Here is a 24222-nt window from a genome sequence, read left to right as displayed (position 1 = left end):
AACTGTCAAATAATTGTTTCTAAATATCTGAAATATATAAAACTGGAATAAGACCCCAGATTAAGGGGACAAGAGCACTTGGGTTAAAGTTCTAGTTAACTAATAGCTAATTCTGAAAAACAGTTTGCTATAGAGCCTGAGAGTACAGCTAAAAGCCTCTGACACTCTTGGAATAGGAGATACTCATTCAGAATCAAAATCACCAACATAAAATTGTGTAGATGCATGAGATATGAAAAACTAAACCTCATGAGAACTCTACAGAACTAAATTTAAAGTCATTATCATTAAGCTCATACTATTGCACATTTTAGAATGTATATTCTTCTTGAAAAGTGAAACTGAAAGGGTAGAATACAAAGATTCTTGATTTTTTAATTGATTCTATTCATTTTCAAGACAGAACTTAAGTGAAATATAAACATGAATTGAAAGATGCTAATTTTTGACCAGGTCTTGCCTGAATACCTGAAGAAGTAGATAAATTATCTTCAAATTTTTTCTATTACTTATTTTATATTTGCTCTTTAAGCTTTAGGACACTCTATGCAATGAGTTTCTGACCCAGAATTGAAAACAAAACTAATAAAAATCATAAAATCTACTCGTTGTTCTAGGATTACACCTTTTATACAATGTCATGATCTGTTTTCCGAGGCTGAAATGAAAGAAACAGGAGGGTCTTTTGCAAGGGGGATTTTCTTGAGGCACCTCTCCAAAGGGATTTCTCTTGAAAATGTTCATATCTTGCCTTGTTTTCTGTGTGCTTCCTGACTCTTGACTTGCTGTCAATTGAGACTGGAAGCTCCTCTGGGGCAAACCATACCTGGGTTGACTAATTGAAATCCAACATTGGGCAGTGGATTCAGTCTCAATTCCTCCTCTCTTTTTAAAATACAAGGCAAAAATATATGGTTCAAATAAATATTAGGGAACGTCGAATTTGAAGATTTTGTTTCCTAGCTGAGAAATTAAGACCAAAGATTAAACAGACTTGCTCAGAGAAACACAGCCTAATTAATGACAAAGCCCTTACGCCTTGCTTTTCTTGAGGAAAACAAACAGAATATGATGGGGCTCTCAGATTACCATACCAAGAAGAGCAACTGCTTGTTATTTAGAGCTTTTGGCATAAAAAAGAGATGTATTAGTTATGATACTCACATTTACAGTTAAAGACCATATTTTAAATTTATTAGGTAATATTGCAGATGACTGCTACCATTTCAGTGGAAGCCCATAGGGAAATAGGTCAATATTTTTAATCATGACATTTAAGGTATTACCAAAGCAGTAAGTTCATAAGGCTTACAATTAGAAGTAAACCAATTAGTCTTTTTCCTTTCTGCCTACACCAAAAGATCATATTCTAATGAATGTAAACATTTAATCCTTTTGACCTTTCATCCCTTAAATACTCCCAGATGAATCTGCATCAGGGAGCTATAATATAATTATTATAAGAAGCAACAAACTGCGTCTTCCTTTATGCAGCCCACACAAATACATGCACATTTTAAGGGTTTTTCAAAAGGCAATGTTATTAAATACTTTTATGCTTTAAAAAGACAAACATACTTGAGCTCAAATTTCATTCCATTCACGAGAGCACAAGTACAAAGAGAAATGGCAAAAACACTAAAAATATTGCAATAATATGTATTGACTTACATAGCATTAGTTATTTTTAGAAATTCAAAATAGAAGGCCAGATTGGCTTAATAGCACCACAAAATTTAAACTACCCTTGGGTTGTTAAAACTGTTTTTTTAAAGTAAAACTTCAAATAAATCATGCCAACAGCTCATTAAATCCTTATGGTCACACACACTGAAATGGCAAAAAAATGTGAACCTAAAACACAGATGTGACCAAAAATGGAAAAATTATCTATTTGCCTAAATGATACAGCATTTCAGCTTATCTTCATTTCTTAAAGGAAAAATCATGTCTTTAAAAGCAATGTAATTTTCACATATTCAATTTAAAAAATGCTTCATGTTTTCCCAAATTCATTCTGGCATTTATCTAATTCTTGGAATTTTATAGATTAGATGAGACTGGCATAATTATTTGACAAATATGAATTGTGACACATAAAGGCTGCCTTGCTCCAGGCCATATATTTGGCTTTTGGTAAACCTGAGTCTCCATTGTACTCAAGAGGCACACGTGACACCCTGCTTGGTATCTACACCCCACAACCTCCATTTGGTAGGACAAGGGTTTTCCTGGAGAAATCTGACACCAAGAGGCAATTATTTCTAAACGAAGGGCCATGAACACTGCATTGTGTCATAGAAATTTAGAAAAAATAAATGCACTTTTATACATGTACAATTATTTCAAATTGGCATAGCATTACTTATCAATTATTAGCTATTGTGATGGTTAGTTTACTCTGTGAACTTGGTCAGGCGTTAGTACCCAGTAATGCAATCAAACACTAAGCTAAAGTGTTGCTTTCTAGACTTTTTGTAGACATAGTTAACTTTTTTTTTTTTTGAGAGGGAGTCTCGCTCTGTCGCCCAGGCTGGAGTGCAGTGGCCGGATCTCTGGGCTCACTGCAAGCTCCGCCTCCCGGGTTTACGCCATTCTCCTGCCTCAGCCTCCCAAGTAGCTGGGACTGCAGGCACCCGCCACCTCGCCTGGCTAGTTTTTTTTTTTTGGTATTTTTTAGTAGAGACGGGGTTTCACCGTGTTAGCCAGGATGGTCTCGATCTCCTGACTTCGTGATCCGCCCGCCTCGGCCTCCCAAAGTGCTGGGATTACAGGCTTGAGCCACCGCGCCCGGCCGACATAGTTAACATTTAAGTAAAGAAGATTCGCCTTGATAATATGAGTGGGCCTCATTGAACCAGGTAGAAGGCCTTAAAAGCAAAAACTGAGGTTTGCTAGAAAAGAAATTCCAGACTTCAGCATAACTCCTAATTGAATTTCAGCCTGTCATACTGTCCTCTAGATAGTGGACTTGTTAGTCCCACAACTGCATGAACCAATTCCTTAAAATATATACATATATAACTTATTGGTTCTGTTTCTCTGGAAAACTCAGACTGAAGTAACTAAAGATTTTATATATGTGTGTGTGTGTGTATATATATATATGTATATACGTATATACACACACACATTATATATACACATATATATACACACATATTTTATATATATATATATAATTATTTATAGAGGGGTTAGAAAAGGCCTTTCTGAGCAAATGTCTTTAATTAGCATTTACATAATGCTTCCTATCTATCAGTCACTGATTTACATGCCTTGCCTATATGACAATCATTATTATTCCCATTTTACAGGTGATGGAACTGAGGCCTATGAAACATTAAACACCTATCCAACACCACACAGTTAATAAATTATTGAGTCAGGTTTCAAATGTAGGCTGTCTAGTTCCGTAAACTGTACTCTTAACCAGTATGCTATACTACCTTAGAATGAATAGCTTTGAGACCTGCTTTGGAGCATGGCTGAGGGCTTTGGATGTGAGGAATGAGGGGGCAAAAAAGAATAAAGTTAACTCTAGCACTATTGATTTAAGCAACTGGATTGTTAGTCCCATTTCTGAATTGGAAAAAAAACGAGAGAGGCTGTATTTGGGCTATATTAAATAGCAGTATCTATGGCTTGGGCCCAGAAGTAGAAATCATGGAATGGTTGCTATATACAGTAAAATGACTGACAAAGAAGAAAACAAAGCTCAGTTCAGAGCCCTGGGACATTCCAATACATAAAAGTCCAAGAAGATATGGAACCAGAGAAAAGTGGGAGGAAAAGGAGGTATTGCAGAAGTCAAGAGAAGCAAGAAAGGGAATGAGCCAGGGGTGCAGGGCGGGGGCTCAACTTTATGTGATGCAACTGAGAGGTTAAGTAAAGATTTAGGGAAAAAAATATCCAGATACAATGAAGAGTTGAACCCAATGACTCAAAGCAGGGCAAGATTGGTGAGCTTGAGAACCAGAATGGTATGGGAGAGAAAGTGACCATTCATAAGCATCAATTTTATTTATTATTTATTTTATTTATTATTATTGAGATGGAGTCATTCTTGTCACCCAGGCTGAAGTGCAATGGCATGATCTTGGCTCACTGCAACCTCCGCCTCCCAGGTTCAAGCAATTCTCCTGCCTCAGCCTCTCCAGTAGCTGGGATTACAGGCACGCATCACCAAGCCTGGCTAATTTTTTGTATTTTTAGTAAAAATGGGGTTTCTCCATGTTGGCCAGGCTGGTCTTGAACTCCTGACCTCAAGTGATTCGCCCACCTTGGCCTCCGAAAGTGTCAAATGTATTTAAAAACTTATGGGAAATAGATTTGTGGTAGAGCAAGTATGGCAAAATGCTAATGCCAGATTTAGACGTTGGTTTTGCATGTCCAGGTATTCCCTGTAAAATTCATTCAACTATGCTGTACGTTTGAACAGTTTCATAATAAAATGAGAAATATGGACACCAAATTCAGGATTGTGGTTCCCTGACTGAGGTTGGATAGTGGGACTAGGAAGGGAAGGAAATACAGACATGACAAGCACACACAGCAGATTCCACTGCATTAGCAAGGTATTATTTCTTAAGCAGAGTGGTCTGCATACTGGTCTTCTTGTAATTTCTCATGTTGTTTCGCTTAAATTATATTATACCATAAAAAGAAGTTAAGTGACTATGAGGTAAATAAATTGAACGAGTGAGTATGGATTATTCTTTGAAAAGTTTTGCTCAAAAAAGTAAAAAAATGGGGTATTTGTTGGGGGGATTTGCAATCAGGTAAGGTTTTTTGTTTGTTTTAACATATAATGTGTTGGCGTGCTATCTGGACTGTTCCAGTAGAAAGGAAGAAACTGATAATTTAAGATTAGGTTGATCACCCAAGCAGGGTCCTCAAAAACTGGCAAGGGACCAAGAGCTCCAGTAGAGGGATCAGCCTTTCAGAGAAGTGGCTTTTCATTCATTTTGGGAACAAAAGAGTAGGCATACAGTGTCAAGCATTTTTATTTTTAGTTTAAGAAGAGGTAATTCAGCCCCTGCATTTCTTTCTATTTACTACTTAATGATTAATGTGTCTGCTTAGCCCCACAATGCTGGGGTGACACCTCCATAATTTATTGTAAGATCTGATTTTTCCATATTGCCTATATATCACTCCAAAGAGCTGGTCATCTGGGATCTTTTATTAACACGCATCTAACAAGATTCAGCATGGTTTTAGCCTTGCCCTGTTTGTTTTCTTTTCAAAAGTAGACTCGTGGAATCAACCTAGGTACTGATCAACAGTGGACTGGATATAGAAAACGTGGTACATGAACAATAGCAAATACTACAAAGCCATAAAAAAGAATGAAATTATACCCTTTGCAGCAACATGAATGCAGCTGGAGGCCATTATCCTAAGTGAATTAATGTAGCAACAGAAAACCAAATTTCCCATGTTCTCACTTGTAAGTGGGAGCTAAACATTGCATACTGATGGACATAAAGATGGTGACAGTAGACACTGGAGATTACTAGAGAAGGAAAAGAAGGAGGGGGGCAAGAGTTGAAAAACTAACTTGGGTACTATGCTCAGTTACCTGGGTGATGGGGTTAATTGTATCCCAAATGTCAGCACCACACAACACAACCAGGTAACAAACCTGCGCATGTACTCCTCAAATCTGAAATAAATCTTGAAATTATTATTTTTGTTTTAAAAAAAGAAGAGTCACATCTAGAAGTACGCTTGCCCAGCCTTGGTTTCTGAGAGGTCCAGAGTTCATGAAGACTGCCTGGTTTGCATCAAGTCACTGACATCAGAATTAGGAACACATCAGTGAATCAGCTTCGTTTTGAACAATCTTATCTGGTTTTTATTCAAGATGTTTATGTCAAATGCATTTTTGATTGAATTACAGACTTAGCTTTTAGAGAGAGAATGCTTGATAGCCGGGTTTCTTTATGTGCTAATATAGAGTATTTTATGCATAAATCAAACATTTTGTTTAAGGAATTTTCCTTAAAACAAAGTGAATTACACATGAAATGGAGGTAGTTTCATGATCTATCTGAAAGATCATTTTATTTTATGATTAAAAACATCATTTTGTCATAAACTTTACAACTGATGTGTTAGAAAGCTTAAGAGCCCAATCTATTGTCCAGTTGTAGCAAGAATAATAATGATGTTAGCAATAAAGGCAACGTCCACCAGGTTTTTCAAGCCTGAGGTATGCTAGGTCTGTTGCTAAGTACTTTACATGCATCCTGTCATCTGCTCTGCACAGTAGTCCTGGAATGAATGTAAGATGAGCCCCAGTGAACTCATGAGCACACTGGCACAGAGTGGGGAAATAATTTTCCCAGGTCACACAGCACAGGCATCATAAAAACTGCAGTTGGAATTTGAACCTGAACTCTACCGCAAAGCGAGCCCCACCCACTGAGCCTCCTGTGGCTGTGTTCTCAGGTGGACACGTTTGCACAGGTTGCATAGGCACTAATGTATATGTGCATTAGTCACTTCCCTGAGTCTTCTTGAGTCTTCGACCATATTTGTCTTTTCTATTTTCCATGGATTTCTCGTTCTCTTTCTGTATTTTGTATATCCTTGCATGCCTCTTGAAATGTTTTCTGTGAAACGCAAGAATGGCTTTACTTAGACTGGTAAGTTCAGACTTCAAAAAAGAGTATTAAAAGAAACAGTCCTGAATTGGCAATCTTCTAAACTAGATTTCTGATTCACATTCATACAGATGTATAATTTACCATTCTTTCCAAGTCAGCTTAAAAATAAGAATAGTTCGGCATTCACACTGTTTGTTTTTGCCATTTTTGCTAAGCACATAAGCAGAAAAGTTTATAATTATGGTTTATTATTATGCTCTGCTCAGTTAATAATCTACCAGTATTGGTTTATTAATTGTGACAAATAAGTGTAGAGTATATGTAATTTTCTGTACTATCCTTGCAAATTTTCTGTAAGTCTAAAATTATTCTAAGTTTATTTTCGAAAATGGAACAAGATTAGGTGATGTCATATAAATAGATGTTTTCAAATCAGCGGAGTAAATACGTAGGGTTGTGATTACTGAGTTATAAGGCAATTAAATCTATGTTTAGTTTTATTTTAGAAACTGCTAAACTGTCCTTCAAAGTGGCTATGTCATATTACCTCCGAATGAATGAGATCTCCTGTTGCTCCGCATATCACCAGCATTTTGTATTGTCAGTTTTGGAGATTTTAGTTATTCTAGTAAGGATATATTAAAATCTTGTTGTTGTTTGATTTGCATTTCCCCAATCACAAATGATGCTGAACATTGCTTCTTATGCTTATTTGCCATCTGCATGTCTTCCTTGGTGAAGTATCTGTTCAGGGCTTTCACCCATTTTTATGTTGAGGAATATAAACTGGTTATCTTGTGGAATTTTAAGAGTTCTTTGTATATTATGGATATAAGTCTTTCATTAAATATGTAATTTATCAATTTTTTTCTTGCAGTTTATGGCTTGTTTATATTCTCTTAGCATTATGTTTCTCAGTGCCCAAGTTTCTAGTTTTAATACGAAATTCAAATTATCAATTTTTTCATGAATCATGAAAAAATTTCATTTTTAAATTGCACTTCCATAACCTATAATCATGTTTCATATTTTACTTGTCTCATTTCAAAATGTAATATTCTTATTGGCAGATAATGTCTGTTTTCTTTATTCCATATTCTCAGCACCCATAATAGTGCCTGTGCATAATACTCAAAAAATATTTGTAGAATTAGTTCATGCACATGGAGATCAGTATCAGTATCAGTGTCATATTATACAAGTATGGATGATACTTCAAATGACAAACAGGGTGACTTTGAGAGAATATATACAAAGTTTCTTACAAATGGAGTGGCAAACAATAAACCATTGCTATTGTTGCTGTTATTTTTGCTGAAAGAATACAGTATTTTCAAAAGCCAAGGGTTCCAGAAAGAGAGGTCAGGTGAAAGAATAATATGCCATTATCTCCCAATGTCTTGCAATAAAAGCCACACAAAGGGCTCTGTGCTGACCTGGAGTACTCTTGAGCCCTCAGCTAATGCAAACTTTGGCGTACAAATACATTTTATTTAACAAAATATGCAACAGATGAACTTACTGCAAATGTTAAAATTTGCATGAAGATGAATCCTAAGGGTATATGACATTTTCACGTTGATGCATTTTTCTTCATGATATTTTCACATCAAACTCCTTTTTGTCTTTTTGTCATTGTATGTATCTCTAGGTTTTTTTGGTATTTTTTAAAATTCTGATGTTAAACCTTCCGAATATTGATTTCATTCCTAGATAGCATACTTTTCCATGGAAAAGAGACCTAAACTAATTGAAATGATGTTGATAATGATGTACTAAACTTAGTGATTCTCAAACTTTAGAAGCGTAAGAGTCACTTGGGGTGCTATCTAGTAATAAAATTTACAGGGTCGCCCCAGACATACTGAATCTAGAGTTATGGCTAGACTGACTCATCAAGATGAATTTTCATGGACTCCTCCTATACCCACCCAGGGAATTCTGAACCAGGTGGTCTGTGAACTTCACTCTGAGAAACACTTGTAAAATGAAGCTTCTATAAGGAAGGGGAGGAGGAGAAGCCACTGGAAGGACAGTGAGTAGCAGTGTACGGCCATAGGGGAGCACCATCACATCTCTAGCTCAGCTGCACTCATAGACTGAAGAAACACATCCTCCATTCCAGCTTCAAGGTCTGCCTTTGCTAGATCTAGTACACATGCACTTTACTACATTACTCAAACTGTATCTTCTTTTTTTTTTCTTTTTAAGAGACAAGGTCTTGCTTTGTCACTCAGGCTGAAATGGAGTGGTTCTATCATAGCTCACTGCAGCCTCAAACTCCTAGGCTCAAGCTATCCTCCTGCCTCAGTCTCTAGAGTAGCTGGGACCACAGGTGTGCACCACGATGTCCAGCTCATTATTTTATTTCTTGTAGCGATGGGGGTCTTGCTATCTTGCCCAGGCTGGTTTGAACTACTAACCTCAAGCAATCCTCCCACTTTAGCATCCCAAAGCACTGGGATTACAGGTATGAGCCACAGTACCTGGCTGTGAATAGTATCGTTTTAAAAAGTAATGGATCTACATTCAGCAGAGTCCAGGCTTGATGAAGTGAGATCCGTAGAGAGAATATAAATGAGTTATCTTCCGGTCTCTTACCTAGGATTTGCCTCTTGTATCCCTATTTTCTGTCCTAGAATACTCTTCTTTCCCAAAGGTATCCCCCTTCAGTGGAAATAGCCCCTCCGCTCCCCATACAGGAGTGAAATCTTACCCTAAGACCAGCAAGAGCCCATACTAGAACACAGTAACTAAGGTACCACCCACACAGAGACAGTCAGGCAGCAGTGAAGTGTCAGCGCACAGCACAGAAAGGAAGCCCAACATCCTAGGAGACTCAAGTATTCAGGGTATAAGGAGTAAAGGCATAAAGCCAGGGATACTTGAGAAAAGGACACACAAAGGAGTAACAGAATCCTGCCACCTCCCGCAACTCTCGTTTTTAGAGAGGCTGACCCCTGAGGAAAGTGCTGCAGGAGCGAGGACATGCCCACCATCCCCACACCCTGCTGCTTTATGTATTTATAGGGCAAATGAAGGAGGAGGGGCAGGGCTGTGTGACACAGGGAGCTTCCTGATCAGGAAAATAGTCTCTGACCAGCTCTCAGTCTAGGAGTTCACATAGCTGGCATCAACTGAAGTATCTGTTGGGTCCTCTTATTCCACTAACACCACAGGACCAAAGAGGGTGAGAAGCAGGGAGGCATCATGTCATTAGGAAGCAAGGGCTTATGACCTCTCAGATATGTGAAAGAGACCTTTCTCTCATGCTCTGTCACGTTTTCTGTCTTGCTCTAAGCCCATTGGTCATCATTTACTTAATAAATATCGATTGAATAAAAATGAAATAGTGAGGCCAGGCACAATGGCTCAGGCCTGCAATCCCAGCTCTTTGAGAGGCCTAGGTGGGCAGATCACAAGGTCAGGAGTTTGAGACCAGCCTGGCCAACATGGTGAAATCCTATCTCTACTAGAAATACAAAAATTAGCCAGGCATGGCGGCATGCTCCTGTAATTTCAGCTACTTGGGAGGCTGAGGCAGGAGAATAGCTTCAACTTAGGAGGCAGAGGTTGCAGTGAGCCAAGATCACACTGCTGCATTCCAACCTGGGTGACAGAGCAAGACTCCATCTCGGGAAAAAGAAAAGAAAAGAAAATAGTGGAACTTGTTGATATCACCATATCACTTCACATTTGAGGTTGTCATAACAAAGAAAACACTGCATGAGCAGTGAATGGCTTGGCCATCACTTTCGTTTAGGAAATGGTCCCATGAAGAAGCTGCTTCTTTCACCTGCACCTCTTTGTCACTCTGCTCCATAAGATTCGCCTTAGTTTTGAGTTAGGACCATGTGCATCTCATCTACACGCTGGCCAAATACACTTTGGTGGCGTGGTCATGTCTTAGCTGCTTGGATTTGTCATTGCTCAGACAGAGAATGGGCAATATGGAAATGCTGTTATCGAATGACGGCAGGAAATGTAAGCAACTGCTCCATGGCTTAAGAGAATGTGGAGATATAATAAGGGGTGACAGAGGAGGCATTTTAAGGATTCTCTATAAGTTCTATGGCATACAACCAATGCTGTGTTACACCATTAAACGGATTTGCCTATTGAGAAAATTTGAGAAAGGATGCCTATCATGCAAAGCACAGCGTTCGAATCTATTTCAAATTGAGTAAGATTACTGACTACCATATGTGAACACCCCATTTCTAACAGATGCAGTTACACACCATATAAATGAATTAAATAAAAAATTCTCAGGCAAATTATGCCTCATAAAAATTGGCCTTTTCAGCAGCATCCCAGAAAGGAGTAATTGTCAGCTGTACTCAGTAAACAAAATCCCTTAAAAATGTATGGGAGACCCACACAGACGGCAGTAACAGGCAAAAAATAGAAAACCATCTCCAACAGTGGCCAAGTATCAGCTACCCACGGTCCATTAAAACGACCTCTGTCTTTGTTCAAAGTAATTGAGATCATTTCATCCAATCTGCTTTTGCTCTTACCTTTTCTACAAAACATTTTTGGGATTATCTCTCCTCCCTACCTGCTTTCTGGATAAAGAAATGTCCTCTCTGCATCACTTCATGCAACCCTGAACCTTCTTTCTTTGTATTATAATTATGGCTCCTTCTCTTCATATATACCCGGATACTTTTTTGGGGCTGGAAACAATAATCAAGCAGGCAAACAGTTATAATTTTGTGTTCGCCTTTAATGTCTCCCTATTTTTCCTCTCCATTTCTCTCCTTACATTCTGTGACGATCTTCTAAAGCATGCCCGAAATGCTCACTATGTGCAGGCTTTGTGTCAGGCTCCAGAGATACACAAAATAATAACACAGAGGCCCTTGGTTCAGTACCAGACTATCTGCGGACGCAAAAATAAATACTTTCAATATGTATTGCAATGATAACCAAAAGAGAGTCTAGTTAGCACGCCTACCAACATCAATTATTTCACCATCTATTCTGTTCTTTCAGGATGGATTCCTTCTTTTCATTTAGCAGTTGCCCTTGTGGCTTCATGAAAATGCATTTTTGAATATAATTAATGACACCTGTCTAGCAAAGTCCAAAGCATTTTCTTATTATTCATTCACCACAATCTCCGAACACTGTGATATGACTACAACAACATTCTAGAGTCTAGATGGATCACTATCTCCTTTAAGAAATATCCTATTCCCTTGGATTTTAGTATTCTTTGTTCGCTGGATACTTTTCAGGAATTGCTTTCCCTTTCTAATTTATTTCTATTTCATTTTCTAATACTAGTTTGTTCTTTCTTCCAAAACTATACCTTCATCCCTCTAGTCTTGTCTCTCTATTGGCAAGTACTTCCAAATTTCTCTATTTCACCATGGCATTGCCCTTCTGCCAGGTGGTCGTCCCCATTCATCTATGCTTAAAATCAAACCTGTACGCTCTCCCCTGCCCCTGTCACTCCTAAAGAGTTCCCAATTAATTAGCCTAGGACCAAAAATGTAGAACAAATTTTGGCTCTTATCTCCCCTTCAGTAAGTTGAAAAAGATTATATATGTATATATATTTTTTGTAATGTCTGCAACTTTTAGCTTCTGTTCCCATTACTGCTTCCTCAATCCTGGATCCTCAAAGTACTAGATTTTGTTTCATTTCCCTTGACATTATGATCACACTAACCTATCTGTCTGGGTGCAGTTTTTCTCTGATTTAGTCAGCTTTTCATGATGTTGCCATATTAATCTTTCTAAAATATCATTTAAGTGGGTAGAAGCCAGCCAGTCAGGTAGCTAGCTTCAGTCCTCCTTCCCTCTCTCCCTTCCTTTCATCATGTTGTCTATACTTTTCCCAATCTGGGTCTGTTCCATCATCTTATCATATTTCTTTTTTTTTGGGGGGGGGATGAAGTCACTCCATCGCCCAGGCTGGAGTACAGTGGCACAATCTTGGCTCACTGCAACCTCCGCCTCCCAGGTTTAAGTGATTCTCCTGCCTCAGCCTCTCACATATCTGGAACTACAGGCATAAGCCACCACACTCTGCTAATTATTTTGTATTTTCAGTAGAGACAGAGTTTCACCACGTTGGTTAGGCTAGTCTCAAACTCCAGACCTCAAATGATCTGCCTGCCTTGGCTTCCCAAAGTACTGGGATTACAGGCGTGTGCCACCGCGCCCAGCCATCTTATATTTCTAACTGTACCTGAATATGAAATGTTTCATCAAATCAGGGCTTCTTTATCCAACCTCCAGTTATCAATGCCATTCTTGTTTCTTTGCCTTTGAAAATTAGATAAAGCCTGAAATTCTTGTCCCACCAATCTTAAACCTGAAATTCTTGTCCCACTAGTCTTTGCAAATTTTTAATCAATGCTCAGCTGAAACATTACCTCCTTCTTGTTAATTTCAGCTACATATCTTTTTCCACAACTCCCGAAATACTTAACTGCCCTATAGATTTGACTGCCCAGCATATACTTAACACATATTCCTGCGTACCTATGGAATGTCAGGCTTGGTAACACATCATTTAGCATAAGACAGAGTCTCACTCTGTTACCCAGGCTGGAGTGCAGTGGCGTGATCGCAGTTCACTGCAACCTCCACCTCCTGGGTTCAAGTGATTCTCCCGTCTCAGCCTCCCTGAGTAGATGGGACTACAGGTGCCCGCCACAATCCCTGGCTAATTTTTTGTATTTTTTTTTTTCCTGATTGTGGACATAAATTTTTGTATTTTTGGGGTAAATATACAAGAGTAGAATAGCTGGGTGATAGAGCAGATGTATGTTGAACTTCACAGGAAAATTCCAAACTCCTTTTCAAATCGTTGTATCTGCTACCATGTATGAAAGATCCAGTTGTTTCACATCTTCCCTAACATGTGGTATTATTAAACTTTTTATTTACCATTCTGGTTGTTGCTTGGTGGTTTCTTGTGGTTTTAATTTGCATTTTTTTTTTATTATACTTTAAGTTCTAGGGTACATGTGCATAACGTGCAGGTTTGTTACATATGTATACTTGTGCCATGTTGGTGTGCTGCACCCATCAACTCGTCAGCACCCATCAATTCATCATTTATATCAGGTATAACTCCCCAATGCAATCCCTCCCCCCCCCCCATGATAGTCCCCAGTGTGTGATGTTCCCCTTCCCGAGTCCAAATGATCTCATTGTTCAGTTCCCACCTATGAGTGAGAACATGCGGTGTTTGGTTTTCTCTTCTTGTGATAGTTTGCTAAGAATGATGGTTTCCAGCTGCATCCATGTCCCTACAAAGGAAGCAAACTCATCCTTTTTTATGGCTGCATAGTATTCCATGGTGTATATGTGCCAATTTTTTGTATTTTTTAGTAGAGACGGGGTTTCACTGTGTTAGCCAGGATGGTCTCAATCTCCTGACCTCGTGATCTGCCCCCCCTCGGCCTCCCAAAGTGCTGGGATTACAGATGCAAGCCACCATGCCTGGCCCTTACTTACCTACTTCTAAGTAAACAGTAAACTCACAAACCTTGTATAATGACTGTCTGTTATCAGCTGCCAAATGTGAAACACTAAGTAACTACCATGGATTGATAAGTAATCTAAGCTGGGCTGATAAGCAAGAAGGGGATTAGTCTGCTTCTTCACAAATTGGCTGTAAAATGAAATCACCTGAGGAGCTATAAACCTCTTGAAGCCTGGGTTCAACTCCAGAGATTCTGATTTAATTGAAGAGGAGTGAGGCCCACACATAGAGTTCAAGATCTTCCCAGGTGATTCTAGTATTCACTAAAGTTTAAGAACCCCTCAATTAGTGCATAGTCAAGAAAAAGTTTTCAGTCTAGGAAAATCTTCGTGGTAAACACTGAAAACATTCTGGCATTCCTCGATTTAAGCTTTCCTTGGCCCAGAGCTTCAATATGAAGAAATGATTGTTATAACTCCTTTGCATTCCTTGTTTTCAAGAAGCTTTTCTATGAATGGTTCACTAGCTGCACAACTATCCACTTATAGTTTGCGGGCACCACATGCAACTACCACCAACTGTAAGTCATACCGAGCTACTCAGTCTTCTTCATGAAGACTATTAGATGCTGATTCAGCTCTCTAGCATCCTGCTTGGAAAGGCTGGGGCTTGCTCACTAACCAAAAGGTAGTACACATTGGTATAGGTAGTACACACTGATTTAATAAATTACAATTAATAAATCTACTCTGACATCTATAGAACATTTAAAGTTTTTTTTAAATCCCCTGTGACTTCATTTAGTAAAACAAATCATTTAGGTAAACACAATAATTGTATGTGAAAAATGGAGAAACCGAAGCTAAAAGTGGTTAAGTGACTTTGCTTTTCAGCTAGTTATTTGTCAAAGTAAGATTAGAAGTTGGATATCTTAACCAAACTGCCAATGCTTTCCTGATTTCACAAGACTCCTTCCTTAATATCACCTACCGTGTGCTAGAGGACCACACCAAGTGCTTCAGGAGAAGAAAGAAATATATAAATCTCATTGTTCCTATTCTGATACTGTTTAAACTTACACTAGGAAGATAATATGCATATATCACATACTTTAGTCATAATTAAACAGACAGGAAGGCAGAAACGCAAACACCAAACTAGATATCCTGTTTTTTCCAAAGTCTAAAGCATCAGAGTTCTAAGTTTTGAATACAATATCTCTTTTAGACAATTGATTTTTGTTACTTCTTTAAATATAAATGCTATCATAAGCCTACTGTATGCAAACGCACCTGAGAGCAAAAACTTACCCATACTCCGAGAATGACCCTGTATGGCAGAGGCATCTGAATGTGTTTGCTGAGCTAGGGAATCTGGGAGTGGCCACTCCAGAGATTCATTCCTTGTTTATGAGTAACATCTGAGCCCCCAGCCCAGCCCGTGGAACACGGGGTGTAGAGGGGATTTTTGGGTTGAATGAAGGTTGCCAGGTGAAGGTTGTTGGGTAAATGGTGCTACGTGAAAGTGCTATATGAACTGCATGCCTCTCACAAATGGTTGTGGTTCTTTGGCCCAGCCTGCTGCCACTGGACTTCTCCCCTGTAGGTAAGCCCCCCAATAAAACTCCCTGTCTCATTTGCTGACGCTGGGTCTCTTCTTTGGTCCCGTGATCCTGGCGTCATCCCCACTGGAGTCCATAGGAGTTCAGCACAACACCTACTCCAGTATTTTTTTACAGATATAAGGAAATCTTCTACTGGAATATTCTACAGTAAAAATATAGTCACCAGTCATACTGAAAACTTTTAGAGATCTGGCATGCAGCTTAGGTTTAAAAGAGAATATATATATATATATTTAATAATAAACAAATTCAAATAACACTTTAGCTATATGAGATACAATAATAATATAGTTAAAAAGACAATTCTATCTATAATCTTGACAGATTGGGTAATTATAATGAATGCTGTGAAACTTCAAAAGAACAAAACAGTTGTATATTAAAGATCTGAAAATGGACATGTACAATATGAAAATTGGCATTTACTTATGCTGAAAACAAAAAGTGACAATACTTTTTAATAAAAACAGAAACGATGCAATAGTAAAGCTAACAGATTTCATTCCTACAACATGTCATTTAATAAATAAGTCATGTATGGATGCTGGAGGTTGTTTAAAAGAGGTTATTGTTTCTAAATGTCAGTGTGTCCATAATTTCTGAATATCATCTTCCAAATTAGAAAGCAGATTTCTATGATAGAAGGAAAGATACTATGTTTTAAAGTTTCCATTAACTAAATATCTCATCCCATTCCATATTCCTTACCCACAAGCTCCTTTCTCTCTACCTCTCTCTGAAAATCAGTGCAGGCTCTCATTGGTAAATAAAATTTGGGTAATGGGCAAGCAGGAGAATCAGGTAAAGCCAGATAAGCTAAGGGGATTACATAACAACAAGCTGTGCTAGAGAATGGAAAGAATGGAGATAAGAGCTTCTGGGCATCAAATTCAAACAAGAGACTAAGGACCTTGCTGTCAGGGAGGAGGTGCATGATTCACACCTGGGAGGCATGTGCAGCGGATGGGAGAGACTGCAGAGGGAAAAATAACAAAGCGAATTTTAAAGACTTTTGCCCATTTTTGGGGTTATTTTGCATACTATACTAATGCTTCCTTGAATTTGACACTGTTCAAGAGAAGCAGCACATGGCATTGAGCTTTATGCAGGTTAGACATAGCCATCATTTCTGATATAGAATTGTTTTGTAACAAGAAATGGATAATATAAAAAGCAAGCTTGAAATATCCTCTGGAAGAGCAACCATTGTTAGCTGTCTTCAATTAGCATCTGTAGAAATTTGTTACTCTAATACTCCTAGGATAGTCTGGTCAAGAACTGTGTTGCTTATTATATCCACAAGAACACCATTTCATGTAAGCTTCAAGAAAATGAAAATATTAGTTTCTACAGAATGTGTGAAAACTAACTCGTAATGACAAAAGAATTCTTAAGAGGTTTTGGAGAAACTAAAGGGAAAATTTTCTCATCATAAAAGACAAACATTTTAAAAAGAGGCCCAGGAACCAATCAAACCACTTTCTACCATGAATACCTTTGCTATCTTCATTGCACAGATGGATTCATGGATGTATACATTTGTCAAAATTTATCATATTGTAAATTTTAAGTGCATACAGTTTATTATATGGCAGTCAAACTAAAAAATCCACAACAAAAGAAAAAAATAAAACAACTATCCAGCCTATAGAGGCATGAAAACAAACAAGCATCCATCTACAGTTCAGAAGGAATATCAGTTTTCAAATGCACCTGAAAACTTAGAAGATTTCGCATTGCCAAAACACATACACAAATATACTCTGTCCCCAATTGATAAAATGTAGCACATTTAACATTGCAAATTAAAGTAATAATTTAAATTAGTATCATAGAAATGAAATTAGGTTTTAGGAGGAAGGAGAGGATGAGGAAGAAGAGGGCAGCATGGGGAACGGTATTTGTTAGTGTGGAAGGAGGGTGGTGTTTCCAGGTACTAAATATCCAGCTGTGAACTGACACAGTGCTAGGTTTGCAGGAAGAATTGGGAGAGACCATTCATTCACCTCTTAATTCAATAATTCAACAAATATTTAATGAGTACTTAGCGTTGCAAATCAATGATTAGCAAAAGAGACATGGTCTGGTCTCTGCCTTTATTAATTTACAGTATGGCATGAAAGACAGTCACCTCACAAATACTTAATTATCCTGTGAAAAGTAACAAGGAAAGGACCCATTAAAAAGTATGACAGGAGTTTCAGATAAAGTTTCCCTGAGAAGGTGTTCTTTGAGCTGGGAAGTGTAGAAATGCGTGAAAAGGACAGCATATATAAAGGCCCTGGGGCACGAAAACATAGTGCCTTTGAATAACTGAGACAGGAAACGGTCCATTAAATAGATATTTAGGAGGTAAGATCTAGGAAACTTTACAATAGACTATATTTGGAAGGAAAGGGAAGTAACAAGAATGGCACCAAGATTTATGCAACATGCAACTGAATAGATATGCATTGCATTCTTCAAGATAGAAAATGCAAGAGAGAGACCAAGCTTGGAAGTAGGTGTCTGTTCTGATTTCATGGTCCTTAGAACTTTCAACTACAGATACTGCGTAGGACTATATCAAAATTTAAAAACTCTCTGTGTTAAAGGACACAACAGAGTGAAAAGGCAACCTACAGAATGAGAGACAATATTTGCAAATCACTGTCTGGTAAGCTGTTAATATCCAGACTATAAAAAGAACTCCTATAACTTAACAACAGCAACAAAACTGAACAACCTGATTCAGAAATGGGCAAAAGACTGGAAACATTTCCCCGAAAAAAATATTCAAATGCCTAAGAAGTATATAAAAACTTCCCCAACATAAGTAAACTTAGGAAAATATAAATCAAATCTACAACGAGATATCACCTCACACCAATTATGATGACACAATTCACAAAATGAAACAAGTGTTGGTGAGGATTTGGAGAAATGGGAACCGCTGTGCACCATTAGTAGGAGTGCACTACTATGGAAATGGTGCAGCCACTGTGGAAAACAGCATGCAGGCTCTGAAAAATTAAAAATATAATTATCATATGATCCAGTAATACCACCTCTGAGTCTATATCCAAAAGAACTGAACTCAGGGTATTAAAGAGAGATCTTTACCTCTATGTTCATAGTAGCATTATTCTCAGGAGCCAAAAAGTGGAAGCAACGTAAACATCCGTGAATGGATGAATGTATAAACAAAATGTGGTATATACATACGATGGAATTTTGAAACATGCTACAACATGTATGAACCTTGAAGACATTACATTAAGTGAAATAAGCCAGTCAAAAAAATACTAATATGTATGATTCCACTTACATGAGGTATTTAGAGCAGTCAAATTCATAGAAAAAGAAAGTAGAATGCTGATTACCAGAGGAGGAGGAGATGGGGAATAGTTTAATAGGTAGAGAGTTTCCATTTGCAAGATGAAATAGTTATGGAGATTGCTTGCTCAACAATATGAATATCATTAACACTATTGAACTGTACACTTACAAGTAGTTAAGATTTTTTATTTATTTATTTATTTTTTAAGAGACAGGGTCTCACTCTGTCACCCAGACTGGAGTACAGTGGTGCGATCTTGGCTCACTGCAACCTCCGCCTCCTGGGTCCTAGCAATTCTCTTGCCTCAGCCTCCCGAGTGGCTGGGACTACAGGCACATGCTGCCATGCCTGGCTAATTTTTTGTATTGTGGTAGAGACAGGGTTTCACCGTGTTGCCCAGGCTGGTCTTGAACTCCTGAGTTCAGGCAATCCACCAGCCTCAGCCTCCCAAAGTGCTAGGATTACAGGCGTGAGCCACCGCACCCGGCCATAGTTAAGATTTTATGTTGTATATTTTACTACAAATCAAAATTTTAAAATGCTGAATCAACAGCATGATAGCTAGCTAGCTAGAGAGGTAGTTGATTCATTAATGGGTAGCTAGCTTGCTATGTTTGTGAGGAAATCTGTGAACTGAAAATATGAATTTGGGATTCGCAGAAAAAGAAGAATAATTGTCTTATAGTACTTTACATTCTTCTCCCCCTTCATCCATAGAAACTTGATTTTACCATGACTCTATAAACATTACATCTTCCCGTCCCATTCTCTCTAAAACCTGAGTTTGACGCAAAGTCTGTTTTCATTTACCAAGAAAAAACAACTTGAAGATTTTGAAGTAACAGCAGACATGGAGTGTTTGTAGCTATACCATACTGCAACAACAAAAATATCTCTCTGTACCACGTCCAGCAAACATTAACAACAAGTGCAGATAGAAAGGAAAAAACGTAAGACTCCTTCTTTGAGTAAATATCCATTGATTCTAAAGAAAAAGTCATTGTTTGCACATCCGTATAGATTCCCCTCAAACAATAATATCATTCTGCCTACCTTGTTTGCGCACATCCTCTACAGCAGCCACCAACTCTTCTTTGAGATCTTGACTCTCCTTAGCGATCTGTTCACCCTTTTCCAGGAAGTTCTGAGTGGCTTGCTCTACAGAGGCAGCTAGTACATGGGCTTTCTTCGACCTCCCTTTCTTTTTACCAGATGGGCCTTTGTTGCTTGTGTTGACAAGTGTAGTCACCTTAAATATAAAGGAAAGACTGTAAAACTTCTTTGCAAAACTGTCTAGAAGTGTCATGTTATCTCATAATTTCTAAATCTCTGTGTTTATTAAATCGTGGGATTTCATTATTAAATCATGAATGCACATCACTTAGCCTCATCACATAGCCTTACCAAGGAAAGTGTGGAATTACATGGATTAGCATACAAATAAATGGTTATCATTTATTTCCTGTAGAGAAACAAAAGCACATGAATAATCAGAAATAGCATACTTGCCAGTAGTTCAAAGTTTCAAGTTCACTCACTTTTACAGACCGACAAGTACAGTGCTCCTTGGAGTACCCAGCCTCAGGGTGGCAAGGAAGCAAAGCAAAAATGGAAGTGCCTCTGAGTACTGAGTCAGGAGAACCAATATCCAGTGCTGAGCCCTGTAAGTCAGGGCAGAGATGAATGAGCAATTAATAAATAATGAGTAGCCAACACCCGGTACTTATATGTTATTTTCCAAGGACTTTTAAAGACCTTTGCTATTTAGAATTTTATCTTATATAAATTACAATGGTAAATTTTGGCCAGGCATGGTGGCTCATGCCTGTAATCCCAGCACTTTGGGAGGCTGAGGCAGGCAGATCGCCTGAGGTCAGGAGTTCGAGACCAGCCAGGCCAACATGGTGAAACCCCATCTATACTAAAAATACAAAAATTAGCTGGGCGTGGTGGCAGGTGCCTGTAATCCCAGCACTTTGGGAGGCTGAGGCAGGCAGATCGCCTGAGGTCAGGAGTTCGAGACCAGCCAGGCCAACATGGTGAAACCCCATCTATACTAAAAATACAAAAATTAGCTGGGCGTGGTGGCAGGTGCCTGTAATCCCAGCTACTCGGGAGGCTGAGGCTGGAGAATTGCTTGAACTCAGGAGGCACACGTTGCAGTGAGTCGAGATTGTACCATTGGACTCCAGCCTGGGCGACAAGAGCAAGACTTCATCTCAGAAAATAAAATAGAATAAATAAAATGGTAAATTTTATGTGAGGGGAATAAATAATTCAGACTCAATGTTTAGTTAACCAGCTACAATTTCTAGAATCATGAGATTTGAATCGATTATCACTCTTTTTCTAAGTATCATAATTTGGACACATATCTCAACTGCCAAACTTCTTTTAACACTATATCTAGAGCTATTTAATTTGCTAACAAGGCTATTAATATCTTTTGAGCAACTTGCTATCTCCTATAAACTTCTGAACCTTTATTTTCCACCAGTGAGAAGTTTGGAGGGGAAATGAATACAACTGTTCCATATTCTGTTCAACAAAAGTTGCCAGTCATGTTCACTGCTGTATTTTTTTTTTTAATCAGCTTCACAAGAATGTATGTTCTGTGGTTTATTTTCGTTGATATTTACCCTGGTTAGCAGACTAAAGATGTTATTGGAGGTTAAGAAAGCCAGTCTACAAAAAAGTTCCAAATGGAGTTAGCTTCTGATGTTTATTCCAAATCCCAGAGCAATCAAAGCAATTACTCAAAGTCACAATTAATATCTGGTCAGTTTATAGAGAAAGAGATAGCACTGAAAGAAAAAAAAGATTGAATAAATGTAAACTAAGATGATGTATGTAGACAGAACCAATACTTAAGAGGTGATTAGTGCAGGGTTGGGAGCTGTCATATTTGGCTCTCTTTTGATTGCTAAATAATTATATACAGTGAACTTAAGAAAGATTCTATAAGGTCATTTAAGTACAAACACTAGCCAAAAAGTGGCAAAATCATTAAATATAAGAATATCCGATAATACTGGTTTAGCTGTAAAATGTGTATGCAATGAGGAACACATTGTAATCTTTTCAGTGCCACCCACACGCGGCAACCATTAAAAAAAAGACAGCTTGTCACAAAGATTGCTTTTCTGAGGTGCAGGAACATTCTCCTTAATGAGGATTTACTCTAACAATGAACATACTACTCTTCCAAGAACCTCAACTCCCCAGAACAGCCAATACCTGGAAACAAGCACATAAATCCCCTAAGCAAACACAGCAACCATCTCTACCATCTGCATTTAGGCCAGGCACCTTTTATCAGAGGAAAATACTCCCTATTCTCACTGAGATGTAATTTATTCTCGTTTTATACATAATTATGAGATGTTTCATAATCTATTTTTTTAGACTTCACAAATGAGAAAAAATAGGGTGGAGAAGAGCTATTAATTTTAGATAAATTGACATTTTTAAGAAGTAGAAGCTGGTAGTGACACTACCAAAATTGCTACACGACTATAATGTGGGTTCATTTTCTGGAGGGTCTGACACATTTCTAGCCTTCTATATGTCATGGTGCATTACTGCATTAGGCACAGTTTAGGTGACGCAAATAATAGCAAACCAATAGAAAATATCAGTTTTGTGGGGAAAAAGAAACCATGGAATATTACCAGGAAGTTCCTAAGAAAAATGTGATTACTTTCAGAAGAAGCAAATCAATCCTCATTTAGTAAAAGCTCTCATGTAGTCATGGTAGAAGAGCACAAAGGGAAGAAAGGGAAAAGAGGCAAATAGAAAGAAAGGGATGGGCTTCCATAAAGGCTCATGTCTTAATCAGCTTGGAATAAACAATTGTCAATGCTTTTCACTGCTATTCAGTGTTTTATTGGAGGACAAATTAATAATTTAGATAAGAAAAAGAAGATATATAAGTATTAGAAGAGTAGACATTAAATTACATCTTAACTTATAGAGAATAGGATTCTTAAGAAAATAAAAAATAATTAAAAGACAAACAAGTCCAACTACTACAAGAGCAAACAGCAAGATGGCTAAATACAATATAAAAAATAAAAACCTAATAGAAGAGCAGTAACAAAGGAGAAATGTGATTTTAAATATGCCATTCACAATAAGCATACATTTATATGATCAGAAATAACCATAACATAACATGTAGAATGTCACATGGGGGAAAATAACATTTTAGTGAAGAACATAAACGAAGACCTACATAATACAGAGACATCTCATGTTCTTGGATGGGAAGACTCAAGATTGAAAAGATGTCATTTCTGCCCAGTTTATTCTAAAATTAGCATTCTAGATATTTACATAGCAAATAACCAAGAAAGCCTCTCACTCGGTTCAGATCTCTTTTTACTGTAAACTTAAAATATCCTCTCTTTCAGTTTAGTTCTCTTTTTATCGTAAACTTAATAAACTTTTCAGTAAATTAGAGACAGATTATTTAAGATTAGCATATGCAGGACTCTTGCTCCTCACTTCTGGCCAGTATATCAAATGTTTAAATGGAAGTAGCAAAAGTAGTTTAGATCCATTAGTAGGTGAAAAAGTTGGGTCTGTCTTTTTAAACTAACCACTCTTGGGAATTCTCAACCTAGCCTTTGCTATGCAAATGCACTGATTGAGTCTCACTCTCCTACCTTCCTCCTGAGTTGCCATGCCCCTTCTCTTGCCACCCTATGACAATGCGTGCCACTCTACACTACTGCACACTTTCCTTTTTTCCCACCAGAAGTGTCATTTTTTCCCCAGTATGTTAAAGGCTTTTATTCTTCTTGAGCTGTGCCTATATTTACACCTAAAATTCTGAAAGTTCATATTCATCTACTTCAGTTCTATCTTGTTATTTTACAGGTAGGGAAACCCAGCTTAGAGAAGTTACCTTAGGTGTAAAAAAGAACTTCTTCCAATTCACATGGCTCCAGAGAGACAAAAGGCTAAATTATTCTTGTGTTCTATGCTGTATCTTTGGAACTTGAGAACTCACCATTCTCCTCTTGTTTTTCCTTCTAACAATGAGAGGTTGCTAAAAGACAAAATCATCTTAAAATGTATTTATTCTCTACATTTGTCTCACTACATTTATTTGTGTCCTATTGGTTATCTTTTCATTCAAAGGCATTATATATATATATATATATATATATATATAAATGTATATTTATAAATGTCAGTGAAATGTTAACCAACT

At 37.8% G+C, this 24222-nt stretch overlaps 1 protein-coding gene across 4 annotated transcripts in view; it reads right to left on the bottom strand.

Moving 5' to 3' along the window:
• Positions 1-24222, bottom strand: part of CTNNA2 (catenin (cadherin-associated protein), alpha 2) — a 1182142-nt gene that overhangs the window by 902985 nt on the left and 254935 nt on the right. For all 4 annotated transcript variants that reach the window (XM_011963728.1, XM_011963709.1, XM_011963731.1 and 1 more), the window contains exon 3: positions 20058-20253. In XM_011963728.1, coding sequence (XP_011819118.1) covers positions 20058-20253 — 196 coding nt within the window. The remainder of the gene's footprint in view (positions 1-20057; positions 20254-24222) is intronic.

This window comes from Colobus angolensis, unplaced genomic scaffold (genome assembly GCF_000951035.1).
Source record: "Colobus angolensis palliatus isolate OR3802 unplaced genomic scaffold, Cang.pa_1.0 Scaffold118, whole genome shotgun sequence".
Lineage (NCBI taxonomy): Eukaryota > Metazoa > Chordata > Mammalia > Primates > Cercopithecidae > Colobus > Colobus angolensis.
Note: the sequence above shows the minus strand (reverse complement) of the source record. Positions and strands in the feature narration are given on the sequence as shown.